Below are 23132 nucleotides of genomic sequence, written 5' to 3' on the forward strand. Positions count from 1 at the left end.
TGATTTATCTATTTAACATATTCCTTTCAACAGACTGGGTGGATTTTGATACTCTTGCCAGATACAGTATGCAGCTGCTGGCAATCTGACCTTTTCAAGTAATACAGTACATTCTGTGTAATACAATACTTGATAAGGAAAACTAGTCTGCACATGAATGTCCAGCACTATACACAAGTTAGGATAGGTTGTGTCATTTTACCATACATGTCTTAAACTTCTGAATGGCACACAACACACAAGTCTGAAATGCAGTTGCATGCAAAGATACGCCTCTTACAGTAATACAAGCTAGTGAGGTCGCCTTTTTAAAATTTGCTTTCCATATGTCTGTACATTGTTCTGCCATTCACTACTGATTAAAGCCATGTAAATTTTCCAATCAACTATGACAATATTACATGTATCTGTGAAGCATTCAAAATTCATAGGTGGGAGAGTAAACTTTAAAACCATATATTGACTGATGCTGAAGATGAGGCCTTAGAAAAATCTATAAATGCATTTCTGGGAACATTAGATGGATATATTAGCTGAAGTGTTGATGTGGGAGGTGAAGATATAAGAATAGTAGATCACAATTTGATTTCTGTACAGGAATGACAACAGTGGAAAGCTAGGAAAATCAGGGAAAAGACAGAAAAATGGCCCACAGATGCTTAGGCATCCAGGGTGATTGATAAAGCATAAATCCTGATACAACAGATCATTAGAAAACAGAGGGAAGTACACATACATATCTATCAGAGTAGCAGCCGTGTTAGTCCTACTCTTCTTCATACATATCTATATTCACAGAGGATTTTTTTATACCAAAGTACAATTACGCCCAAGTTTTGGGAGGTAGCAGACCACTAAAAATATCAAAAAAGTGCCCTGCAAAAAAAGTTGACCCCCGCCTTTATGGATCCCTAACTAGAGCAATCCAGTGTAGCTCTATTGACTTCAATGGGACTAAATGATTAGGGGGCTGGAGCACATGACTTACGAGGAGAGGCTGAGGGAACTGGGATTGTTTGGTCTGCAGAAGAGAAGAAGGAGGGGGGATTTGATAGCTGCTTTCAACTACCTGAAAGGGAGTTTAAAGAGGATGGATCTAGACTGTTCTCAGTGGTACCAGATGACAGAACAAGGAGTAACGGTCTCAAGTCGCAGTGGGGGAGGTTTAGGTTGGATATTAGGAAAAACTTTTTCACTAGGAGGGTGGTGAAGCACTGGAATGGGTTATCTAGGGAGGTGGTGAAATCTCCTTCCTTAGAGGTTTTTAAGGCCAGACTTTCCAAACCCCTGGCTGGGATGATTTAGTTGGGGATTGGTCCTGCTTTGAGCAGGGGGTTGGACTAGATGACCTCCTGAGGTCCCTTCCAACCCTGATATTCTATGATTCTATGCTATTTACACCATGTGAGGGTCTGACCCTTTTAATTAAAGGGGGAGTTTGGCAGCAGGTTGAGCTGCAGTGACAGTGTCTGAATCGATTAGTCAACAAAGTGACAATTTTCTATAACCACATTCAATCTTCTTCGTAATAAAAAAAAGAAACGAAAGAAAAAATTCAAAGCATTTCTGCCCCCACCCCCCACCCCCCGACAGGTTTCAAGCACCTCAAGAGATCTGTTCCCTCTGTCTGCCCAACATCTTTATCAGCAGGAATGTGGCCAGCTCTAAGAATAATGTTTATTAGTGAACCACTGCTGCAGAGCTTGCAGGAGGAGCCGACACACATTCCCTAGTGCTGTGGGGGGGGGGGGGAGTTTAACAGCAAGAACAACAGACAATACATCACATGTCTCTTGTCAGTTTTGATCATTTCACTGGTGGTTTTTATATTACAATTCTTTGATTTGTATTAGCTTAATGAAAAAAGTACCCCATCATTCAGATACATATGCTTTGCAATCCTCCTAAGCCTGCATAAGGAGTAGCCAATTCTAATGCTTCAGTGGAAGACAAAACAACCAAATAAGCTATAAATCCACCCAAATCAATTCTGCAATGCTATGACCTGGGTAAAATACTTCTCCCGGTTCTCATAAGCTATTGTCTGTCATTAGAGATCCTGATTATTCTTGCTTTCTCGTTTTGCATCTAGTTCATGTCTTCTGGCTGCACATTTTATTCTCTCAAGCAAGATTATGAACTACATTTTAGATAACAGACAACTGTAGCTGCTGTTCTGGATTTTCTAGAAAATAAAAAACTGGTAGGGGAAAATATTATTTACTCAACCTATTGGATTAGCTCTTTCAAATCTGTCCCAATATGGGTCTCATACGTATTCCTTGCACACCCAAAACTTCCATTAAAGCCAAAGGGAGATTTGGGCATGCAACTAGTGCAGAATTGGCTACTAGCAATGTAAAATCTTAATATACTGTAAAAAGCCAACATAGGGCTAAATTCTGCTCCCTGTTACACTAATATAAATCTAAATAACTCCACTGAAGTTAGTGTAACTCCAGTGGAGTAGGTTATGATAAATCTGGACTAATAGAGGGTACAATTCGTCTCAAAATTTATTATAGGTGGCACAGGTAGTGACACTTTCCATTATAAGAACCAGTTTTCAGTTGCTAATAACTTTGCCAAACTTAAACAATTCAGGTTGGAATTTTCTATCCAAGATGTTTGCCTCAATTTGGAACTTATTTATTATCAATAATTTGTTGGATTATTTTATAAAGTTTCAGATAAAATGGTTCAGCTGTTTCCAAAAATGAGGTTAGGGGAAAATAGGTTGCTTCGCCCATGTTAAAAAAAAATTCTTACTACCACTTTGTTGAGAAGCTATAGCTGTCTTATCAGTTATCAGCCTCTGAAAATATTGCAGTTCACACGTGCTCAGTAGAGACTTGTTAGAGTTTGACAGCTAAATTCTTTGAAGACTCCATCTGCACTGAGCATAGTTGACCTGGGCCTTCCTGCAGTTGCTGTTCCAGGCACCCAGGGACTGCTCTGACACAAGGCACAGGAACCGAGAACAGGGAAATCATCTTTCTTGTACTCTCAGTGCTCACCAAGGCAACATGGTGGAGGAGGACAAAACAGCCTGACTGGAATGCAGAGGGGTATGAGAAGCAACATGGGGCATAGGAAGAGGTGCAGGGTTAGGGAACAGGGGCTGAAGCTCAAGGGGTAGAAGGGTTAGGAACTGGAGCCAGGAGAGGCGGCCAGAAAATAGGGGGGAAGGGGAAGGAACTGCGAAGGATATGAGCAGGGTGGAGGGGAGAAGCAGCGGCTGAGAATGGGGGCATATGAGAAACAGGTGGGGAAAATAGTAACAGACAGGGGGACTCAGCAGGGACTGAGACTGGAGCAGCAGAGGGAGGGGACGGGGGCAGGAGGAAAGGGAAAGACGGGGCAGGGTGAGGGACAAGGATGGAGATGAGGAGAGGGAGAAGCTGGGGGAGAGGATGGGGCAGAATGGTCTGTAATCACTAGAGAACACTCTCCTCTAGAACCTGGAATTGAACCTATTATTCCTGTCTAGTAAATAGCTCTGAAATCCACTGGCAAAGCAGGTCTCATCCTACTCTTTTGTTAGGCCCACATAGAAGATAACAGGCTTCTACTGCAAGCAGTTACCTACTTACCTCAAGCGATAGAGGATTGTGCTGTGGCTCTGTGCGGGGTCAGTATAGTTCTACATGATGGAATTTTTGTTTATAACTTTTAATTTAAAAAAAAAAGGAAATTATATAAAAAATATATGTTAAAAGAACATTCAATTTGCAAAAGTCAAGCACTCAAAAGTTAGAATTAAGGTTGCCTTCTTTAGTGGCCCATTGTCATAATTCTTTACCTGAACTGAACCTCTTTTGGAGACCATATAAGTTTGTATGTAATTAAATAATTTGTTTTTGCATGTCTATAATAAAAGTCTTTATGTAAATTACAATTTTCTGAGTATACCCTAACTGACAAAATTATAAATCTGAACATCCCAACCACTTTTGTACATGTCAAAAAGACTTTATTATGAATTAATTGTTTGGCAATTTTAAAATGAATTAATTAACGTTCACATTACAAATGCAAAAAACAGCATATAAAATTAGTGAGCTGTTATGGGCCTGATTTGCCTCTCTCTCACTGGTTTTATTTACAGTGGTATACAAGCATTGATTTCAAGGAAGCGAAAGATGAATCAAATGCTGTATACAATATGCATCTAATTTTAAAATGGCAGGACTGAGAGGTTTTTTCAATCTTTCCATAAATTTCACATCTAAACTATAGGAGAACCTCAGAGTTACAAACACCTCAGGAATGGAGTTTGTTTGTAATTCTGAAATGTTCCTAACCCTGAACAAAACATTATGACTGTTCTTTCAAAGAAGTACAACATTGACTTAATACAGCTTTGAAACTTTACTATGCAGAAGAAAAATGCTCTGTGTGTGTGTCTCTCTCTCTGCTGCTGCCTGATTGCGTACTTCTGGTTCCAAATGACATGTGTGGTAACTCATGTTTGCAACTCTGAGGTTCTACTGTAAATCTTTTATATCACATTTCAACACAAGAGATTGGTTTGGTTGAATGTTTACAGCAATGGTAAAAATCCTGTAAAACTATTCTTATCATGAAAGCCATTAAATCCCCCTAGCTATGGAAGTGCAAACATTTGCTAAAAATGTGAAATCCCCCTTCCTCCACCATTTTAAAAGCTTCCTCCTTCACCACAGAAACTTCATAGCTATTGTTCGACAAGCTCATCTTCCACCTTCTTGCCCTGCTTGACATACTCCTTCTAACTGCGTATTACATTTCCTCACCTACTAAAACCAAAAGGCCATAGAACTCCTGCAAGATCACATCTAATTTCTTCTCTGAACACTACAGTGCATGCAGCATGTACCACAAAACAGAAAAAGGAATTTAATCCTTACTCACCAGAGAAGAGCCTGAACTGCAAGATTGAGATCAGGATATAGGGGCCTGGTCCAAAGCACTAGAAGTTCATTGGGAGTTTTTCCAATGATTTCAGGGGGCTTTGGAATGGGCTTCAGATGTCATCTAGCCGCAAAATTAGTATTCTAGGGGTTTGGCTCAGCAAATTTTCAGTATTACAACCAGCAGCCAGATTCAGATATGGATCTAGGTTCAAACTGGAACTATTCAAACCCCAGATTTGGTTTGGGCCCATCTCTATTCAGAATATTATATTTTGGTACAGTTAGATAAGACCAGGCAAAGGCCAGCAGCAGCAGAAATATGAATGAGCTAGAGCAGCAAGGGAAACTGGGACATTCAACTGATAAATCTGTACTGTGACATTTCAGAATGAAAATCACTTTGCACTTTCCATGCCCAGCAAGTGTCTGCAAGCTGTAATTCCAATCTGAGCAATAAGTGCTAGACAGGGCAAGTTCCTACTTTGCACGGTTACTCTATACTTCCTATATTAACCTGGTAGGACTGGACGCAACCCAAAAGGGCCTTTCGTCGGGGAGATGCCACGAACGATACAGTCGAACAGAAAGCTGATCTGCTCTCCTTCGGCACAAGAAAGGAAAAAAACACCAGCCCCTGAAAGAAAGCACAACAGTAATACAGACTTTTCATCTGCACGCATAACAGAAACATAAAGATTAAACATTTATATGTGGTGATCAAAAGAATGTTGTATGCTAGTCATGAAAGAAATCAGTGAGATATATTCTGAGAAAAAAATAAAAGGAATAAATTTAATGGCAACACATTTTGATCTGAGAAACTGTAAGCAGCAGACTCAATCATTTCTACCTTCTCAGTTAGCTTTCTGAGAGTCATGCAACCAAAAACAAATTAAACCAAGTCAAAATGGGAAACAACAGCTGCCTGTTTCTTATATTCATATTTCTACATCAACTTTCTCGGGTCAGAGCTGGGTCAGTCTTCTGCTTTAGAACTTAGGAGATCTGTTTACATATCAAGTATTTACTGTAGAAATCTAAGTCGTAGTTAGAGATGGGGCTGAGCAATGAATTTCAGACCTGAACCTCTCCCAAGTTTAGGAGTGTTTGGATTTGGAACATAGGAATTGCCATACTGGATCAGAACCAAGATCCATCTAGTCCAGTATCATATCTCCAATAGTGACCAGTACCAGATACTTCAGAGGAAAGTGAAAGGACCCCACAGTAGGCAAATGTGGGCTAATCTGCTCCCCCACATTAGGTCTCAACCTGACCTCCAATAGTTAGAGATGGCTTAAGTACTGAAGCATGGAGGTTAAATCTCCCTTCTTAAATTTTTGCTAGCATTAGGGTTTGATTAAGGCCTTGAACTGTGACAGGCCTGAGTCTTGAAGCTCAGGTATGAATTTTCCCATAGTTTATGGGGTGCTTTTTAAGTTACTATACACAACACCTAGATATTGTGATGATTCGTGAGCTATGAATACTGATAAACAGATCTGTCCACCTTTCTTCAGGCCCATAACTGACCACAATCAAAGTGCAACTAAAATGCCTGAAGCTGCTGGTGGTTCAAGAGCAGAAATTGGAAGAGACTCAGTATGTGTTGAGTCAACCACGAAGGAGCAGGCTGCAGTGTGGTCTGCTCAAATGTTTGGGCTGCAGCCTGCCTCTGCACTTGCTGCTGTTTAGAATTCCACTGTCTGAGGTCTATAAATACACAGAAGACTTGTGGCTTTAATGAAACAGTGTTTTTATTTTAAAAAGTTTGGAAAACGTTAAAAAGGTACAGGACATTTCGTTATCAATTATGGCTGAATCCTGGTTCCAGTGAAGTCAATGACAAACTCCCATTGGGTCAAATTCTGTTTTCAGTGACCCGGGTGTATAGCCAAAGTAACTCCACTGAAATTAAGTAAGTTACTCCATATTCAGCCCAGTATAACTAAGAGCAGAACATGACCTATTATTTTCAAACAGGTCAGGACTTGGTCCACAAAGAGTTATTTTTCTGCAGAGTACTATAAGCTAAGAAATATTTTACCCATTTTCCTGCTTACCCAAACTACTCGTATCAGTTCTGTGTGCCTATTATTAACAGAATGTAAAGTGATCCCATGAGTTGTCATCAGATCTTTACCCTTCATTCTGTTCTAGTACTTTGCTTTCCATTCATTAAGAATAGCACTCAGCAAACTTAGAATAAGAATACTAAATAAGTAAATAAATAAGCAAGCTTTGAGCTGTGTGTTGTGTGACAGGCTGGATAGCTCAGGGATTGCTAGTGCCATACAGAATCCTTTACTTCTAGGTTGCCAGTATAAATCCAGCTCAGGTCAGACATGACCAAAAAATTATCTTCTGTTGCTGGTTTTTTGCTGCTCTCAGTCCAGTTCCCAGTGGACAAGTGTCCACATCAGAAAGGGCTTTGCCATGACTGACCACCTCAGCAGAGACAACAATGACTGAACAGGCATCAAGACTGAACTATTGCATGCACCACCCTAAAATGTTCCTGCAATTTGGATTTGAGACACACTAGAAGGGCAACATGTGGAAGCTTGTGCCCTGCAGTGCGGATAAACAGAAGATTTCAGCCATTATCCTCCCTGTGACACAGGCCCGTAATCTGGGCATAATCTTTGACTCGGCCCTCTTTAGACTCTTCCAGCCTGTATGTAAATCCTGTCACCTCTTGCCACAGAACATGCTCTTGTCCAAGCCCTCATCATCTCATACCACAGCTACTGTCATTTCCTTCTTTCTGGCCTTGCCTCCTCCTTCCTTGCCCCACTCAAGTCCATTCAAAACACTGCTGCTAGAATCATCTTCCTGACTTATTGCTCCAGGTTGCCATCCCTGTTAGTGCCCTTCCATGGTCGCCCACTTCCCCATCACAATAAACAAAACACCTCTGTATTCATCTTCAAGGCCCTCCATCTTATAGTGCCATACTGCCTATGAGATCTAGTATTCTATGGCAACATCGTCCTCCATCTTTGTCCAACAGCAGCCTTTATTAGCTGTTAGTGCACATCTTGCTTAAGCACTTTTGTGTTTTCACCAATGCTGCGCCTTACATATGGGAAACAATTTCTGTCAAGTTGTCACCTTGTCCTCCTTCAAGTCCCTTTGCCATGATGCCTACAAACCATTGCTGCCTGACCACATTTGGACAGGCTTCTGTGCATGGATCCTTGTAAGTGTGGACACAAGCTTGCCCTCTGCCCTCTTCCCACGCCTAATCCCCCCCGCCCCCCCCGCAATTAGCAGAAGCTTTGGTGGAGGTTCCTACTGCCTACCCACCAAACACTCCTTCCGCTGCCATGCAGGAGTACAACAGGCCTTCTGAAAGGGGGAGAACTTCCACCAAATTGCATAAAATTGGACTCAACAACCTAAAACTTAATTTAAAAATAGATCAATTCCTACCTGCGCTCCTGAGGGCTCTAATACAACAGCTACTGAACAGCCTTATGACTTTACTGGAAGTGAAAGCAATGAATTCAGAGACCCAGTGAGAGAAAAACAGAAAGACAATCATGTTGGCTTCTGCAGCAAAATAAATATCGATCTATCTAGGTTCTCTTATGTGCCTTTTCACAATACTGTTTGATCCCCACCCTTAAAAAGAAGTGACAACAGTGACCTCTGTCTCTTGCTTTACCAATTAAAACTAGATTGACAATAAGGAAAATAGTAGTTTATGAGTCCTGGTAAGATGCTACATGGTGGATAGATGGACTTCCGGTGTGCTTCTAAATGTTAAATATGTATATGCAGGTGACTACTACTTATTTATTTCTAGTGTGTTAAATTTCTAATTGAGAAGTTCTCTGCTACTAGAAATTATACAGCTCAGTCGTGCATTGGAACAGAGTTCACTGCACAAGCATTTGGAAGCTCAGGAATATGTGGTATGCATCACTGTAACACCGTGCAGCTGTTTACTAGATTGAAGAGCTCTCTCTTCGTGGGTAAGGGACTTAGTGGAAAGCAGCCTGCAACCAATCATGCAAGACTGAAACACTAAGCCATTCGTTAGTGACAGTTGGCAGTATGATACTGTACAATCAGTCCTCAAATGTTAAAGAGAAATTACGATAGAGAAACCGGTGGTGAAACTAAATAATATCTTGCTGAACTTTGCTTAGTGTTTTTTTAATTCTACATAAAAAACCCCATAGAAGTTGATCTGTAATTATATTGTGGAATGGTATGCACCGGCAAACTATTTACCAGAACAAGTAAGACTCTGTGCGTCTGTCTGTGTAGGAGGAAGGTTCATAGTTTTCAGTGAGTTTACTACACATGAAAAGTGCCATGTAGACAATCCTGTGGACCGAAGTCCACAGAAAAAGTACCACACAGCAGCAATGCAAGTTTCTTCACACTTTACCATCAATTTGCTTAATCCTGACCTTGAAGGACCCCCTGTAGAGATGAGATAGCTCAGTCAGGCCTTGTCCTCTCTTTTGAAACTGCATCCATTAAGAATAGGATAGTCAGCTTAACCCAGTTTACCTATCCTAGACTTGTATGAAACCTCCAGGGCCCAGTTTGCAAAGGGCTAGCCATGGTAAAAATGGTTGGCATGGAGACTTTACACAAACCAGAACTGCACAGAAAAGTCTTCAGCCATTACACAATCTATGCCTCAATGATCCCCTCCTTATCATTTGTCTTCAAGAAAAGGCCCAGTGACCTCCCCATGCGGAGCTCCTCTGATTAAATGGCTCCTTCTGCTCTCCCTTGGGCTTCATGGGGGTGCCAGCAGGCTTTTCAAGGGGCACCCACTGTAGTGGAGAAGCTAGGAAGCACCCACTTCCCTGTCCCCAAAATGTCAGTGAGATCATGGAAAACACTCCTGCTCCCATTGCCAGCCAGCTGCGTACACCCTAGCACAGTAGCTGGCATCGTCTTAAGGGTTCTCCTCCTAGGAGATGCACTTGTGGGGAAGGTAGGGCAGCTTCAGACCAGGCTTAGGAACATTTTCTCAGTCTTGTACTGAAGTACACAAATGTAATAGAACCTGAGCCCAGGCTGAATCTTAGTGGCTTTTTGCGCATCCTACATGAATTTTTCACAGCACCCTCTAAATCAAAAAATCTCTTAGTAAAGGGTAACAATTTGTGGTGACTACAAATCTACACTATATTTGAACTAGTCATTACCAACCATGTGAGCAATTCCTTCCCTAGATAATTCTTTCAATTTATTTTTAGCCAAAACACATTTACAAAAAAATGTTGTGTGTATTGTGCATACAATATCCCTGGCCTGAATGTACACTTGTTTGCAGCTACTGGAAACAGAACAAGAAAGTACTTTCCAATCTCTGAACTTGTAGTACAAAAATAGTGCTGTTAAGGGTAAAAGAATCAGAAATTAAGGAAAACTTGGGTTGGGTGGATGTTTTGTTTTGCAACTTTAAGAATAATCAGTTACTCCCATGGAAATGCTGTTTGATTTAAAATATATTGGCAGCATATTCTTGAATACTGTCCCACCTATCTGAACTGGGCTTGTAAATCTTCTTCATGCTGGCAATTTAGTTGTGCTAAAGTGGAACGTGTTCAAACTCCTACCTGAATCAATAATTATCATCAAAGTACATTTGTTTTAGGTTCTTCTATAGCACCTGCCAGCACAGGTTATTAGTGCCTTACCTATATTGATCAATTTATCTTCACAAGGGGAAAGTATTAGGAGGAAGCAAGGTGCACAGTCTCTGTGGTAATATTCAGACCCTCTGTGTCTCATGGTTTTTAAAAAAAAAAGTTGGCGGAGAGAAGGATAGTTCAGTGGTTTGAGCATTGGTGCTGCTAAACCCAGGGTTGTGAGTTCAAACCTTGAGGGGGCCATTTAGGGATTTAGTTGGGGATTGGTCCTGCTTTGAGCAGGGGGTTGGACTAGATGACTTCCTGAGGTCCCTTCCAATCCTGATATTCTATGATTCAGTAACATCCAGAAATGAACTCTGTTCTCCTGAAAGCCAGTCCAGTGCTTTAACAGCATGACCATCTCCTTCTCCTCCTAATAATGAATATGTTCTTGTGGAATCTATTAATAAAATCTTAAACTCGTTCTGACTGGGGAGGAAGAGTGATAGTCTGAGGGAACAATGATGGATTAACATAAAGCAAGACTACATTAGAAGACTCTACATAACACAGAGCACCATTGTTATGATGACCTAACAACTAGTATTAGAATGTAGGACTTATCACAGTAACTCAAATAAAAGCACACTTCCCAATACTCTACATAAGGTTTTGGAGTTTATGGAGGTTTTAGAGAACCTAGGCAGCCAACTTGTGCAAATATACGCTTTCAGCTCTTTTTGTAACCAGATTTCTTGTTCTATAAAATTAATACGTCCCTTTAACTGGTGGTCTTCATTAAATAGCCCAGTTTTGATAGTACAGGACAGTAAAGAAGAATAAGGGATGAGGTGATGGGAGAGTTAAATATATGCATGAGGATGCGCTCTTCTGTGCCACAATTTTTTCTGCAACAATTGATTAGAGTAACATTCTACTTAGGTACTGATTCAGAAAAGCATCCCTGCTTGGGACAGCACTTAAGCAAATTCTTAACTGAGACTTAAAATTAAGCATATGCTTAAATGCTGTTGTGTGTAGGGATGTACATAAGTGCTGTCCTGAACCAGGGTCTCACTCTGCAATTAGACACCCATGGATGGCCCATGCTAGCTGACTTGGCTCACAGGGTGACCAGATGAGAGACATGAAATACTGAGACACGGGGGGGGGGGGGGGGGGGGACCGGCGCAAAAAAAAAAAAAAAAAAAAGAGCCGCCGGAGCATAGGAAAAATTGGTGGGGGCTGAGCCCCCACCGGCAGCTCCCCACCCCCCACCGCACCAGCTCACCTCCGCCTCCCGAATGGGCTGCCACGTCCTGCTTCTCCTCCCTCCAAGCGCTTGCACCGCCATACAGCTGATTCGCGCAAGCCTGGGAGGGAGCGGGGAGAAGGAGGAATGTGGCGTGCTTGGGGAAGAGGTGGGGCCAGGGCGGGGATTTGGGGAGGGATCCAATGGGGCAGAGAGGGGGCAGACACAAGCCCCCTCCGCCTGTGTGCCAGGGTGCAAAATATCGGGACAATTTGCGTCCCGACCATCGATCGGGACGCAGGACAAACAAGTAAATATCAGGACAGTCCCGATAAAATCCGGACGTCTGGTCACCCTAGTTTAATTGCAGCATAAACATTTGGGTTCAGGCTGCAGCCCGAGCTCTGGGACCCTCCCCCTTCACAGAGTCCCAGAGCGTGGGCTCTAGCCAAAGCCCAAATGTCTACACTGCAATTAAACAGCCCCTTAGTCCAAGCTTCACAAGCCCGAGTTTTTAATTGCAGTATAGACATACGGTTGATAATGTTTTGAATGTTGCTAATTGCGGATTATATAAATATGAAACATTTTGGTGCAACTTATAACAAATAAATGCACATGTTCTTGCTCTTTTGTAGCACATGTACGACTTGCAGACGATGGCACATCTTTCAATGGGAATTGTGGGCATTCGGGACCTGAATATATCAGCTGCACACTCTTGATCATAGATTAGTGCCCCGCTTTCCACCCCCAGCAGCAAAAACACCAAAATAGAAATATATGCAAATGTTACTTTTAAAAATAAAAATGAAAAAAAGTCTACAGGGTTCTTCTTAGCCTGGTCTCAGAATATTCCTACTGATTATTTTCCAACATATTCAGTAAACATGGATACTGCTCATAGCACTCTCTGCATCAGATGACATACTGCACATTCAGTTACACCTATAAAACTCATACTACATTATGGCTAATATATACTTTGTGGGTTTTTTTTAACATGGATTACAGAGCCATAGCAACACCAACATTCATAACACCAGACATTGATAAATAATTGACGACCACCCAGAAGTCAGACACTTCACCTGCACAGACTTAACCATGTGTTTAAAGACCATTTTAATCAACATCATATCAAGACATACACCATGTTTCCTGGGTCTGTGAAAATGCCCCTTTCAATAAGAGACAGCAGGCCTATTTCTTTTCTCACTGATAACAGTTTTACGCTAACTTCAGTGGCAATACTCCCGATTTACCCTGTGTATGTGAGAGGAATATCAAGCCCTTTGTGTATCCTAGGATACTTAAGTAGCTAAACATATAAACGCCTATCATTAAACTAAAACATTATTTACTATGTGCGATAGACCCTCAATAATCAGCACTTTGTTAACTTTGCAAAAAATGGGTGATCTATCCTATCCCTTTCTTTTGAAAGACTGAAGAGATGATGTAGCAAATTCTATATTGCTAAAATGTCATTCTTGCAAAATAAACTACAGCACATTTACTTGTACTGTATGAAGTATACACATAAAACTAACCTTCAATTGACAAAATAGAACATATTACATTTGAGATGCTTTACATCCTTGAGTTTTATCATTTTTATTTTGTTCACTAATTTTCACCATCCATTAATGTGAATTAGTAAGTCTGTATTTTATTGAATAAAGCAATAGTGCATGAAATATATATACCAAGATTCTTGATTAATAACATCTCCTCATTAAAAAGAAATGTCTGAGCACCTCCTATATATCTTTAGTAATATACAATGACATTAATATACACTTCATTATTCACTACAAGAAAAAACACTATATTTGCTAGTTCCTACACAATATATTTAATAAAGTGAAAAATACAAAACTTGTAAGGTCTATATACACTTACACTATCATGTTTCAACATCAGCATATTAAATAACATCACACAGATCAATCACTCTAACTCTATCCTTTTCTATCAGCACATCACACTGAGAAAATGCATAGAACTCTGAAGTAACGTACCCTGGGACTATATTCCTTTCCAAATTGTAACTACAGATTATTAATACACTATAGATAATAAACAGTATATATCCATTTCCATTAGAGAACGTAACAAGGGGGAAGGTTAAGGCTGGCTGGGTACTACGGATCAGGTATTGGAGTGGATTATATGGAACTGGCTGGTCCAATTATCTATTCATTTCTAGTCTTTCTAATATTTAGGTGAGTATTTCTTACAGGTATATAATTTTTGTGAAGAAAGTGTAATTTAGAGGTAGCGAGGGCGGTGTAGCTGGACTCTGCTAAACACATTTTCACCCTTTACTCTTTTATAACGGTTTGTGAGTAGTCAGTTTCAGTTAACTTTATGAGAGCATGTGTATGGGCCAAATCCCACCCTGAGGTGTCTAGGCAAGGTTCCCCAGACAGCAGAACTCAAGCAGTTCCACTGCCAGAGGTGGGACGGTGGCGATTTGGGGAAGCCACACAAGAGGTGCATACCCTCTACATGGCATAGATCTTAGCTCCATGGGGCCTCTTTGTGAAGAAGTGTGCAGGGAACATTCAGAGGCAGACATAGTTTAGCCAAGCATGGGACTGAGACAGAAGATCTACAGCTACCTTACAGTCCTTTGCCTTCACCCCACAGAGGAGGCTGCAGGGCCTAATAGTGTTATCCGGGTGGAAAAGCCTCTATAGGATATTGGTGCTGCCACTCTACGGCCTTTGGGAGTGAATTTCTCCCCACCCTCCCTGGGGAGCTCATCAGTGACCAGTCAACTCCTCCTGCTGAACATCAATGACCGGATTGTCCCCTAACTTAGTGGTTGAGAATCCCTGCCCTAACTGAAGGGACATTCACTATTCCTTACAGAGTTGCACTCTGTGAACACTTCATGTCCTTGTATGTCCTCTTGTAGCCATGTTACACAATGAGGTGGTTTGACCGCAGTAGTACACAGCACCATGGCATAAATTTACTGGCCAGCTGTGAGACAACCAGCACAACTGCCTTCCCCAAAGTACCCAACTCCTGCAATGAACCATGCATTTCCCAGATGTCTTGGCTCAGTCAGGGCAGCCAATGAAGAAACATCCTTCCAGAGCTGGATGGCTGCTAAGTCAGCATATTTCATTTTGGTCTTCAATTACCCCTAACATTTCTACTGTCAAGAAAGAAAACTAAAAATGGAATTGCATCCAGTCATTCTCTTCTCATGTACACTAAGTAGCAGTAAATCTCTCTGCTTTACACCCGCGGTAATAACATTCTCCTCTTCTCAGCTAAGCAAAGCACTAAACAAATGAACCTTTTAAACAATGCAGATTTCAGATACATTTTCAGTGGTTACTGAAACTCTCCCTGGGAAAGGGAGGGGAAGGCACCAGAGAGAAGTGTTGAGGTTTTGTTTGTTATGGGCACATGAGGCCTGGACTTCTTATTAGTTTTCTATTTGCCAGTAAGGTACAAGAACTACCATTTTCACTTTTGAGAAACTTCAGGAAAACGTTAGTTTTTTTCCAATGAAAGTTGCTAAAACAAAAACACTCTGAAGCCAACATGTTCCAATTGCAACATCCCACAAACCACAGAACTGCTCATCAAGACAACATTTAAAGTCCCCATTGCTCAGAGAGGGAAGGAGAATGTCTTCTCCTGAGGCATCTGTTTGAAGAGTCAGGGGAAAAAATTGAAGCCAAAGCATCGCAACACTTTTGTACCATTTATCTAGTACAAATCACAGCATTTCTTATCTCCAAGAGAGCCTCAGTTCTAAGTGAATACAGTACTCAGTTCAAACAGTGAAATGATATACTGTCTCCTTTGAGGTGCTTAAGTTAATAAAAATTAATACCTGATTTAATCTACCAATCTGTTACTAAATTTATTTAAAGGTTGCTTGGCATTTCCATGATAATTCCCTACAGTGTGGGGATGAGGAGCTAAATACTGCAGCTGTTTCAGATTTCATCAGTTCAAAACTTGCTATTCTGTACAAATTGTCAGGAATCAGCAACAGCTTCTAAAGGACTTTTCACTCAGTTTTAGATGCTTGTGCATAAACCCTACACAGTAAACTGCTCCATTCAAAACCTAAATACATTTAGCATTTTCAGCTAGTAACTAAGGGCCACATTTTCTAACGTGGACTCTGAAATTACTCCTGCAGTACAGCATACACATCTGTTTAAACACACAACCGTAAATTGCATATAAACAGTTTTTTTCACATGCAAATCAAGTAGCTGCACCTCTGACTTCATGATCTGAAAGTGAAAATGGATATGCACATAACTGACAAGCACAGTTCCAAAGTTTGCTTTTGAAAATGTGATGCTAAAGGACTGCTAGGATTGGCATCCTGAAAAATTATATTAGAGTGATTGATGTAATTTTGATCAACTGCTAGATTTGAATGGATAGATTGATATGACAGTTTAGTTTAGTAAAATAAATGATACACTGAGACTTGGTTCCAGTGGTGGATTAATGCACAGGCGCACGGGGCCCATGTCACAGGGCCCCAGCAAATTTGGGGGCTCCAGCAGGAGCACCGGAACCTGGGTAGAAGTGGGGGGGGGGCCCACCAGCAATGGTATTGTAGCCCCGCTCCCTGCTCCTCTTCTTCCCTCTGAGGCTCTGCACCCTGTCCAGGCCAGAGGCTGGAGCTGCCCAGGGAGCACAGGCCGCTGTGAGGAGCCCCTGGCCCGTGTCTCCACCACCCAGGCAGCTGGAGGATCCAGGGCTCCCCACAGTGGCCCAGACTCCCAGGGTGGCTCTTACCACAGCCCAACTCTGCCGGTCTCCAGCCTGACCAGGGGGCAGGGCCTCAAGGAGGAGGAGGAGGAGGAGCAGGGGCAGGGCCCCATGGTGAGGAGGGGGCTAAGGGCCACATCAGGCCCCCCACCGGGAAGAGGCTGGTGCTGCTAGTAGGGGCTGCACTTCACAGTGGGGGAGCTGATTACCTTATCTCCCCCCACCACGAAGCACAGCCCCTGCCACCGCTGCTCCACGCCTGCCCAAGGCTACTACACCCATGTTAAAAAGTGGGTGGGCATGGCCACCTCACTGCCTCCCCCCCAGTTCTGGTGCCCCTAGGCCCCGGGGTGTTGGGGGCCCCAATGTTCTTTGTGCCCAGGACCCCAATAAATCTTAATCTGCCTTTGCTTGGTTCCAAATAAATTTCTCTGAAATACCCAGAATCACTAAGGTGTGTAATAACTAACCTATATAACCAAAAGATTTTATTTTCATTATCCTTGTCCTCCCTCCCCCTTTCCTTCTTTTGTTTCTTACATGCCTTTATTTTTTCTCATCTCAAATTAGACTATAAAACTCTTCAAGGCAAGGACAGTCTCTTACTTATTGTCTGCAAAAACGGAACCATGATTCTGGTTGTATTGAGGCCTACAGGAAACAACTATCCTCTACTACAATACAAATGATAATATAATCTTAGTTTAATAGATTTAAGGCCAGAAGGAATCATCTAGTCTGACCCAGAGCACAGGCCATAGAATTTCATTCAGTTATTCTTGTACTGAGAGCAAAAAGTTGTGTTTGATTGAAGTACACCTTCCAGAAAGGCATCCAGCAATATTCACGCAGCATCCATCACACCAATACTATTTTTGTCTGCATAACAGTGCTCAGTCCTGCAGCTTCTTGCACACATGAATAGTCCCACTGAAGTCAATGGGACTACTCATACAAGAAGAGCTTCAGGATTAGGTCCCTAAATTGCACATTAACCAGACTGGCATTTATTTATCTACAACTATATTTTAAAAAACTAGAACTTTTAAGTGAAGACAGTTTCCATTCGTACTTACAGAAGCCGCACCTGGTGCCCCCTTCAAAGATGAATCCATTAGGGACCGCTCCATATCGGCGCAAATCCGAGAGCTTCCATTGCCCCATGACCGTGGGTGGAAGGTCTTTTACAAGGACTAGAATGTCATTGCAGAAGTGAAGAGTAGCCGGTCCACTGTCCAGCTTAGTGCCAGGTGCTACAGCAACATGAAACCTATGAACTATTAGGGGGCAAAAAAGAATACAAATAAACCAATTAATTATGGTAGCAAACAGAAAAAAAGGCAAGCATGTTTGTAACAGAAACCAGTTTATTTAATAGTACGGTGTAGACTGAGTCCTAGCTACTATGCCATTTGGATCTACCATTATCAGATAAGGAACTCAGAGCATTTTTTTCCCCTCTAATAGTTTTGGGTAGCACCCATATAGCTTGGCAACGGCAGTAGGGTAGCCAGCCCTCCAGAATTGGCCTGGAGTCTCCAGGAATTAAAGATTTATCTTTAATTAAAGATTAATTAAAGATTACGTCATGTGATTAAATCTCCAGGAATAAGTCCAAACAAAACTGGCAACCGATCAGTTGCACAGATATTAGGCCAATTTAGCTTTTGGAGTAATGCATTCAGGCCGTGAGCCATAGTTCAGCAACATGACCGATTAGAGACAGCTTTTCCCAAACATCCTTAAAGGGTGATACGTTCCTCAGTGGTTTTGTTTCCTACCCCTATTGCCTTGCCCGAATGATTCGCCTCATGTTTAACCATCAGGACCCGAGGACAAATATATTCATCCCCAGATAACTGAACTCCAATAGGGAGTAGAATCATCCAGACATCTTGGCCACACTCTCCCTCAATTCCACTGATTGCTCAACTCTTAGCTGCATATCCCCCCCACCTCCTTTACCCTCCTTCTTCAAAATGAACCCTCCTCCACCATGTCAGGCCTCCATAGGCACTTGCGTGGATGCTGAAATCGGAGGGTGTGAATGGAGGGTCTCACTTTGACACTTCCTGCTCTCACCCTCCGGCCTGCTCTTTAGAAAGGAGCCACTGAGCGTTGACCCCTCTCTGGCTGTTCTGAGTTGCTCTGATGTTTCCTAGGCTGAAGGCGGGACTAGGAGCTGACTGAGCAGGAGGATACCCCAAGAACTAAATAGGGGTTCACTTTATGCAGGGGCTCCTACCCCTCCTATTCTCCCAAGAGTCACAGACTCTCCTCCCCACATGTACTATCCATGTGGTTCAGTAGACAGGGCAGCAGGCTAGGTTCTATTCCCAGCTATGCCACTGACTCACTGCCACCTTTGACAAGTCGTCCCCAATCTCAGGGCCTTGGTTTCCCTACCAGTAAAATGGGGATAATGACGCCTACCCATTTTTGTGAAGCACTTCGGGATCTATGGATGAAAGGTGCTGATTACTATTGTTATTGTTGTATCCCAGGAAGTTAGCTGATTCTCAGGTGACAGACACCTGGAAACTGACCAACTTCCTAAGGATTACCTTGATCTAAAGTATTACTATGTATTTAAAATGTATATTTATTTCCTCTGCATCACAGGCACACACTAAACCCAAAAGCTGCCTATTCATCACTAAAATCTACAGGGAAAGCACTAAAGAACCAATTCTTAGAACTATTCTTCCCTTCCCCTGGACTAGATTTTCTCACCTTTAAAATGTCAGGAGATTTAACGGCATCTGATCTTTGCTTCTCTTATAAGTATTCTGCTGTATTCTTCAATAAATTACCATCTAGCTAAAAAGCAACAGAGTCCTGTGGCACCTTAAAGACTAACAGATGTATTGGAGCATAAGCTTTCGTGGGTGAATGCCCACTTCGTCAGACACATGTAATGGAAATTTCCAGAAGCAGGTATAAATATGCAGGCAAGAATCAGTCTGGAGATAACGAGGTTAGTTCAATCAGGGAGGGTGAGGCCCTCTTCTAGCAGTTGAGGTGTGAACACTAAGGGAGGAGAAACTGCTTTTGTAGTTGGCTAGCCATTCACAGTCTTCGTTTAATCCTGATCTGATGGTGTCAAATTTGCAAATGAACTGAAGCTCAGCAGTTTCTCTTTGAAGTCTGGTCCTGAAGTTTCTTTGCTGTAAGATGGCTACACAATAGCAGATGTAAAGGTAGCCATCTTCATTTGATAACTTCCCTAAGGTCCTAACAGAATTAGCCACAAAGTAATTCAAGAGAAATGTAAAAGGAAGCTAGAGAGAGAACTCACCATACCGTTACTTATGGCCTGGCCCCGAAACACTGCTGGGGAACAAATCTACGTTCAGGTGACGTTGCTTGTCCGCTGTGTGATTATGTAACACCACTTATTTAGAAAAATCCAATACACTACCAAGTGAATCCAAATCATCACTGATTATAGAATGTTCCTTGTTCAGTCTTACATCAACTTAGACATCCCTTGGAGGTTACTTCTGTTTGTACAAGATGGAGCTTTGTAAGTAGCCCTAGGTTAGAGGCTACCAGACTGTGAGCTTAGTGGTTCTGTTCCACCGCATCTAAATGATGAACAGGGTAACAAATGGTTGCAAACTCCAATGGCTGCATAAATCAAAGATCTGCAGCTAGAGTTCCAGAATCACCCCTAAAATGTGCCAAGTCAACACCTAGATTTAAGCACCCCAAAATTTGAGGAAAGTTTAGATCTGGATAGAAACTTTGTGGTATAAGCCCAGCTCTGATGTAGCTGTAGAAAGCAGCAGTTTTTCCTACCTGAAATGTAACCTTTTCAGTGTAGTCCCCAGATCTCCACTCCCACTCTACACAGGAATACAGAACCTGCTCAGTTATACTTAGGATCCTCTGTTGAGATGTGTCTGCATTCCTTATTTCCTTTAACATCACTATCCTTTCCCCTGCCCTTAGTCCTTCTGTGACCTCCTGTCCATCAACATCCCTGACATCTCTGCACCCGTAGGCTTACTCTCTCATTTTTCTCAGTTTTATAGTTGGCTCCCTTAATTCCACTGGATCCTCTAACCCTTACTCTCTTGCCTCTCTCTCCCACCATCCATCTCACTAACCCCCTCTGTATCTATTCCCTCTGCAGAACACTTCTGGAGGAAACCCTCTACTCCGAGTTCACCCACTCCTCCTTCTGTTCTGCCATCTTCCTTGAAAAATAACTCCACTTCTCCTCCCTAATGGCATTCCATACCTATAACCCCCAATTCTCATTTGCCACCTTTGACTGCTCCTCAAGTCCTTAACCACCATCCTTAAATTCATAGATTCAAAGGCCAGAAGGGACCCCGCTGACCATGTAGTCTGACCTCCTGCATAGCACAGGCCATATTACCTCCCCCTCAGCCCAGGAGCTTGTTGACTTCAAGGAGAAAATTGTCAGGTTCTCATGTGAGTTCCTCCATCCCCTCCTAATATCCTTTCCTCCTTTACCTCAGTCAGACTCTGAGGTCTCTTGTTCACTGTCCGTTTCCAACCCCTCCTCCCCCCTCTCAGTTTTGCCCCATGGCATACAAGCACATTTTATTATCCCCATCCTCAAAGAACCAAACCCCAAACAACTACTGTCCCATTTCCCTGGTTTCCTTCACATCTAAACCGAATGGACGGTATACATCCACTGCCTTAACTCCCTCTCCTCTAAATCCCTCCTGAATTGCCTCCTGTCTTGCTTCTGCACTCTGTGCTCCATTGAAACTGTTCTCCCCAAGGTCTCCAAAGAGCTTTTCCTGACCAAGTTTTACATACTCCATTCGGTCCTTTCAATAAGCCCTGTCCTTCACTCTGCCAACTGTGCCAACCTTCACGCCTCTCCAGTTCTTTCCCCCACTCCCATCTCCATGCCTTCCACACTGCCCCCTATGCCTGAAACAACTTCTCTATCCTGATATAGCAGGTTCCCCCTACATCTCATTCAAGTCCTTCTTAAAGGCTCACTTATACCACACACACACACCTCAGGCACACAAACTTATATCACATGTTTTCCCCACCCCAACACTGCATTAGAGTGAGATCAGACAAACCAAACAAACCCTGCCAAGCTTGCACCCTCCTCCACCTTTCTCAGTGCATCTATTCTTATCTGCATTTGTCTTTTAGACCAGTGTTTCTCAAAGCCGGTCCGCCACTTGTGCAGGGAAATCCCCTGGAGGTCCAGGCCTGTTTGTTTACCTGCCGCGTCTGCAGGTTCGGCTGATCACGGCTCCCACTGGCCATGGTTCGCTGCTTCAGGCCAATGGGGGCTGCGGGAAGGGCGCCCAGCACATCCCTCGGCCAGCGCTGCTTCCCGCAGCCCCCATTGGCCTGGAGCTGCGAACCGCAGCCAGTGGGAGCCGCGATCAGTCGAACCTGCGGACGCGGCAGGTAAACAAACCGGCCTGGACCACCAGGGGCTTTCCCTGCACAAGCGGCGGACTGGCTTTGAGAAGCACTGTTTTAGACCGTAAGCTTCTCAGGCAAGGGCTGTCTTTGTATAGTGACAAGCCCATTGCCAACACTTAATAGGTGATAAACTATACATAAATAATAATGATCATCAGTAATAATAAATATATGTCCACATGCTTTACCAAACACTAAAAGCCAATCACCCTGGATTATCCCCATATAATAAATTCTCAGCCACTACAATGCATTTCAGAGCTTCAGAACTGAAAATGAAGGACATACTAGAATAAAGCTAAACATACAGGTGAGAATGGCATCTTCACTGTGAGATTCTCCCATTACATGTATTTGAGAGGGGGTGTTCAGCAGCACTGCACATTATCTAGTTCATTGGACAGAACTGGGGAGTGGGAGTTGGCCATTCCTGGGTTCTAATCATGGCTCTGCCACTCATAGTTTTTGTCCTCCCTGAGCACGAGGATTTGTCATGAATCCATGTGCTACAGACACAATTAAAAGCTAAAGCTGACAAACCCCTGACCCGGAGAGCTAGGACTACAGCCCTGGCCTCTCAGCTCCAAAAAACACAAGCCTTTAATACCTGAGCCAAAGAAGATAGTAGAAGCACGTTGACAGTTATTACTTTACTCTCTCTGTGGCACACTTCTAGTGGACAGTACACACGTTACAAACTGCATGTGACAGCTGATCTGGAGCTCACAAGGAATAAAGGCTCTTTGCTCCAAGGCCAGAGACAATCTGGGCCCTTTCAACTAAGGTTTTGTTTGCGTTCTTTCCAAAAGAGAAGAATGTGACAAGACAAAGGTTACCTTCCCCCAAACTGTAGCGAATCCGTACATCCCACGCATACATAGTTTCCTTGTTGTCAAATCCCAGCATCACGACTTGAGATAGACAGATGATAGCAAGTGTGTGATTTAAGCCCTCATAGGAGAGCCCAGGATCCAGGCCACAGATGTCTTCTAAGGTCACGCTGCTCCTCTCCTTATGTCCTTTGGCTCGCTCAGATTTATCCTTGTACACCAACATGACTAAACAATCTGAAAGAAGCAGAGCTGTCAGAGAACCTGACGCGTAACGGAACACAATTATCAGTACTCAACTTGAGAAAACACTTTTGGCAACTGTGCCATAGGCTGGCTCAATTCAGTT

General features: G+C 42.7%; 1 protein-coding gene across 1 annotated transcript in view; it reads right to left on the reverse strand.

Annotated features, from left to right (window-relative positions):
- DOK7 (docking protein 7) overlaps positions 1-23132 on the reverse strand; it is a 92476-nt gene that overhangs the window by 61111 nt on the left and 8233 nt on the right. Inside the window, exons 2-4 of the mRNA XM_029910680.1 lie at positions 22790-23020; positions 17594-17794; positions 5410-5529 (exon numbers count right to left, since the gene is read on the reverse strand). Coding sequence (XP_029766540.1) covers positions 5410-5529; positions 17594-17794; positions 22790-23009 — 541 coding nt within the window. The 5' untranslated portion in view covers positions 23010-23020. The remainder of the gene's footprint in view (positions 1-5409; positions 5530-17593; positions 17795-22789; positions 23021-23132) is intronic.

The sequence above is a fragment of the Terrapene carolina genome, unplaced genomic scaffold (assembly GCF_002925995.2).
Source record: "Terrapene carolina triunguis isolate 2854851 unplaced genomic scaffold, T_m_triunguis-2.0 Scaffold66, whole genome shotgun sequence".
Lineage (NCBI taxonomy): Eukaryota > Metazoa > Chordata > Testudines > Emydidae > Terrapene > Terrapene triunguis.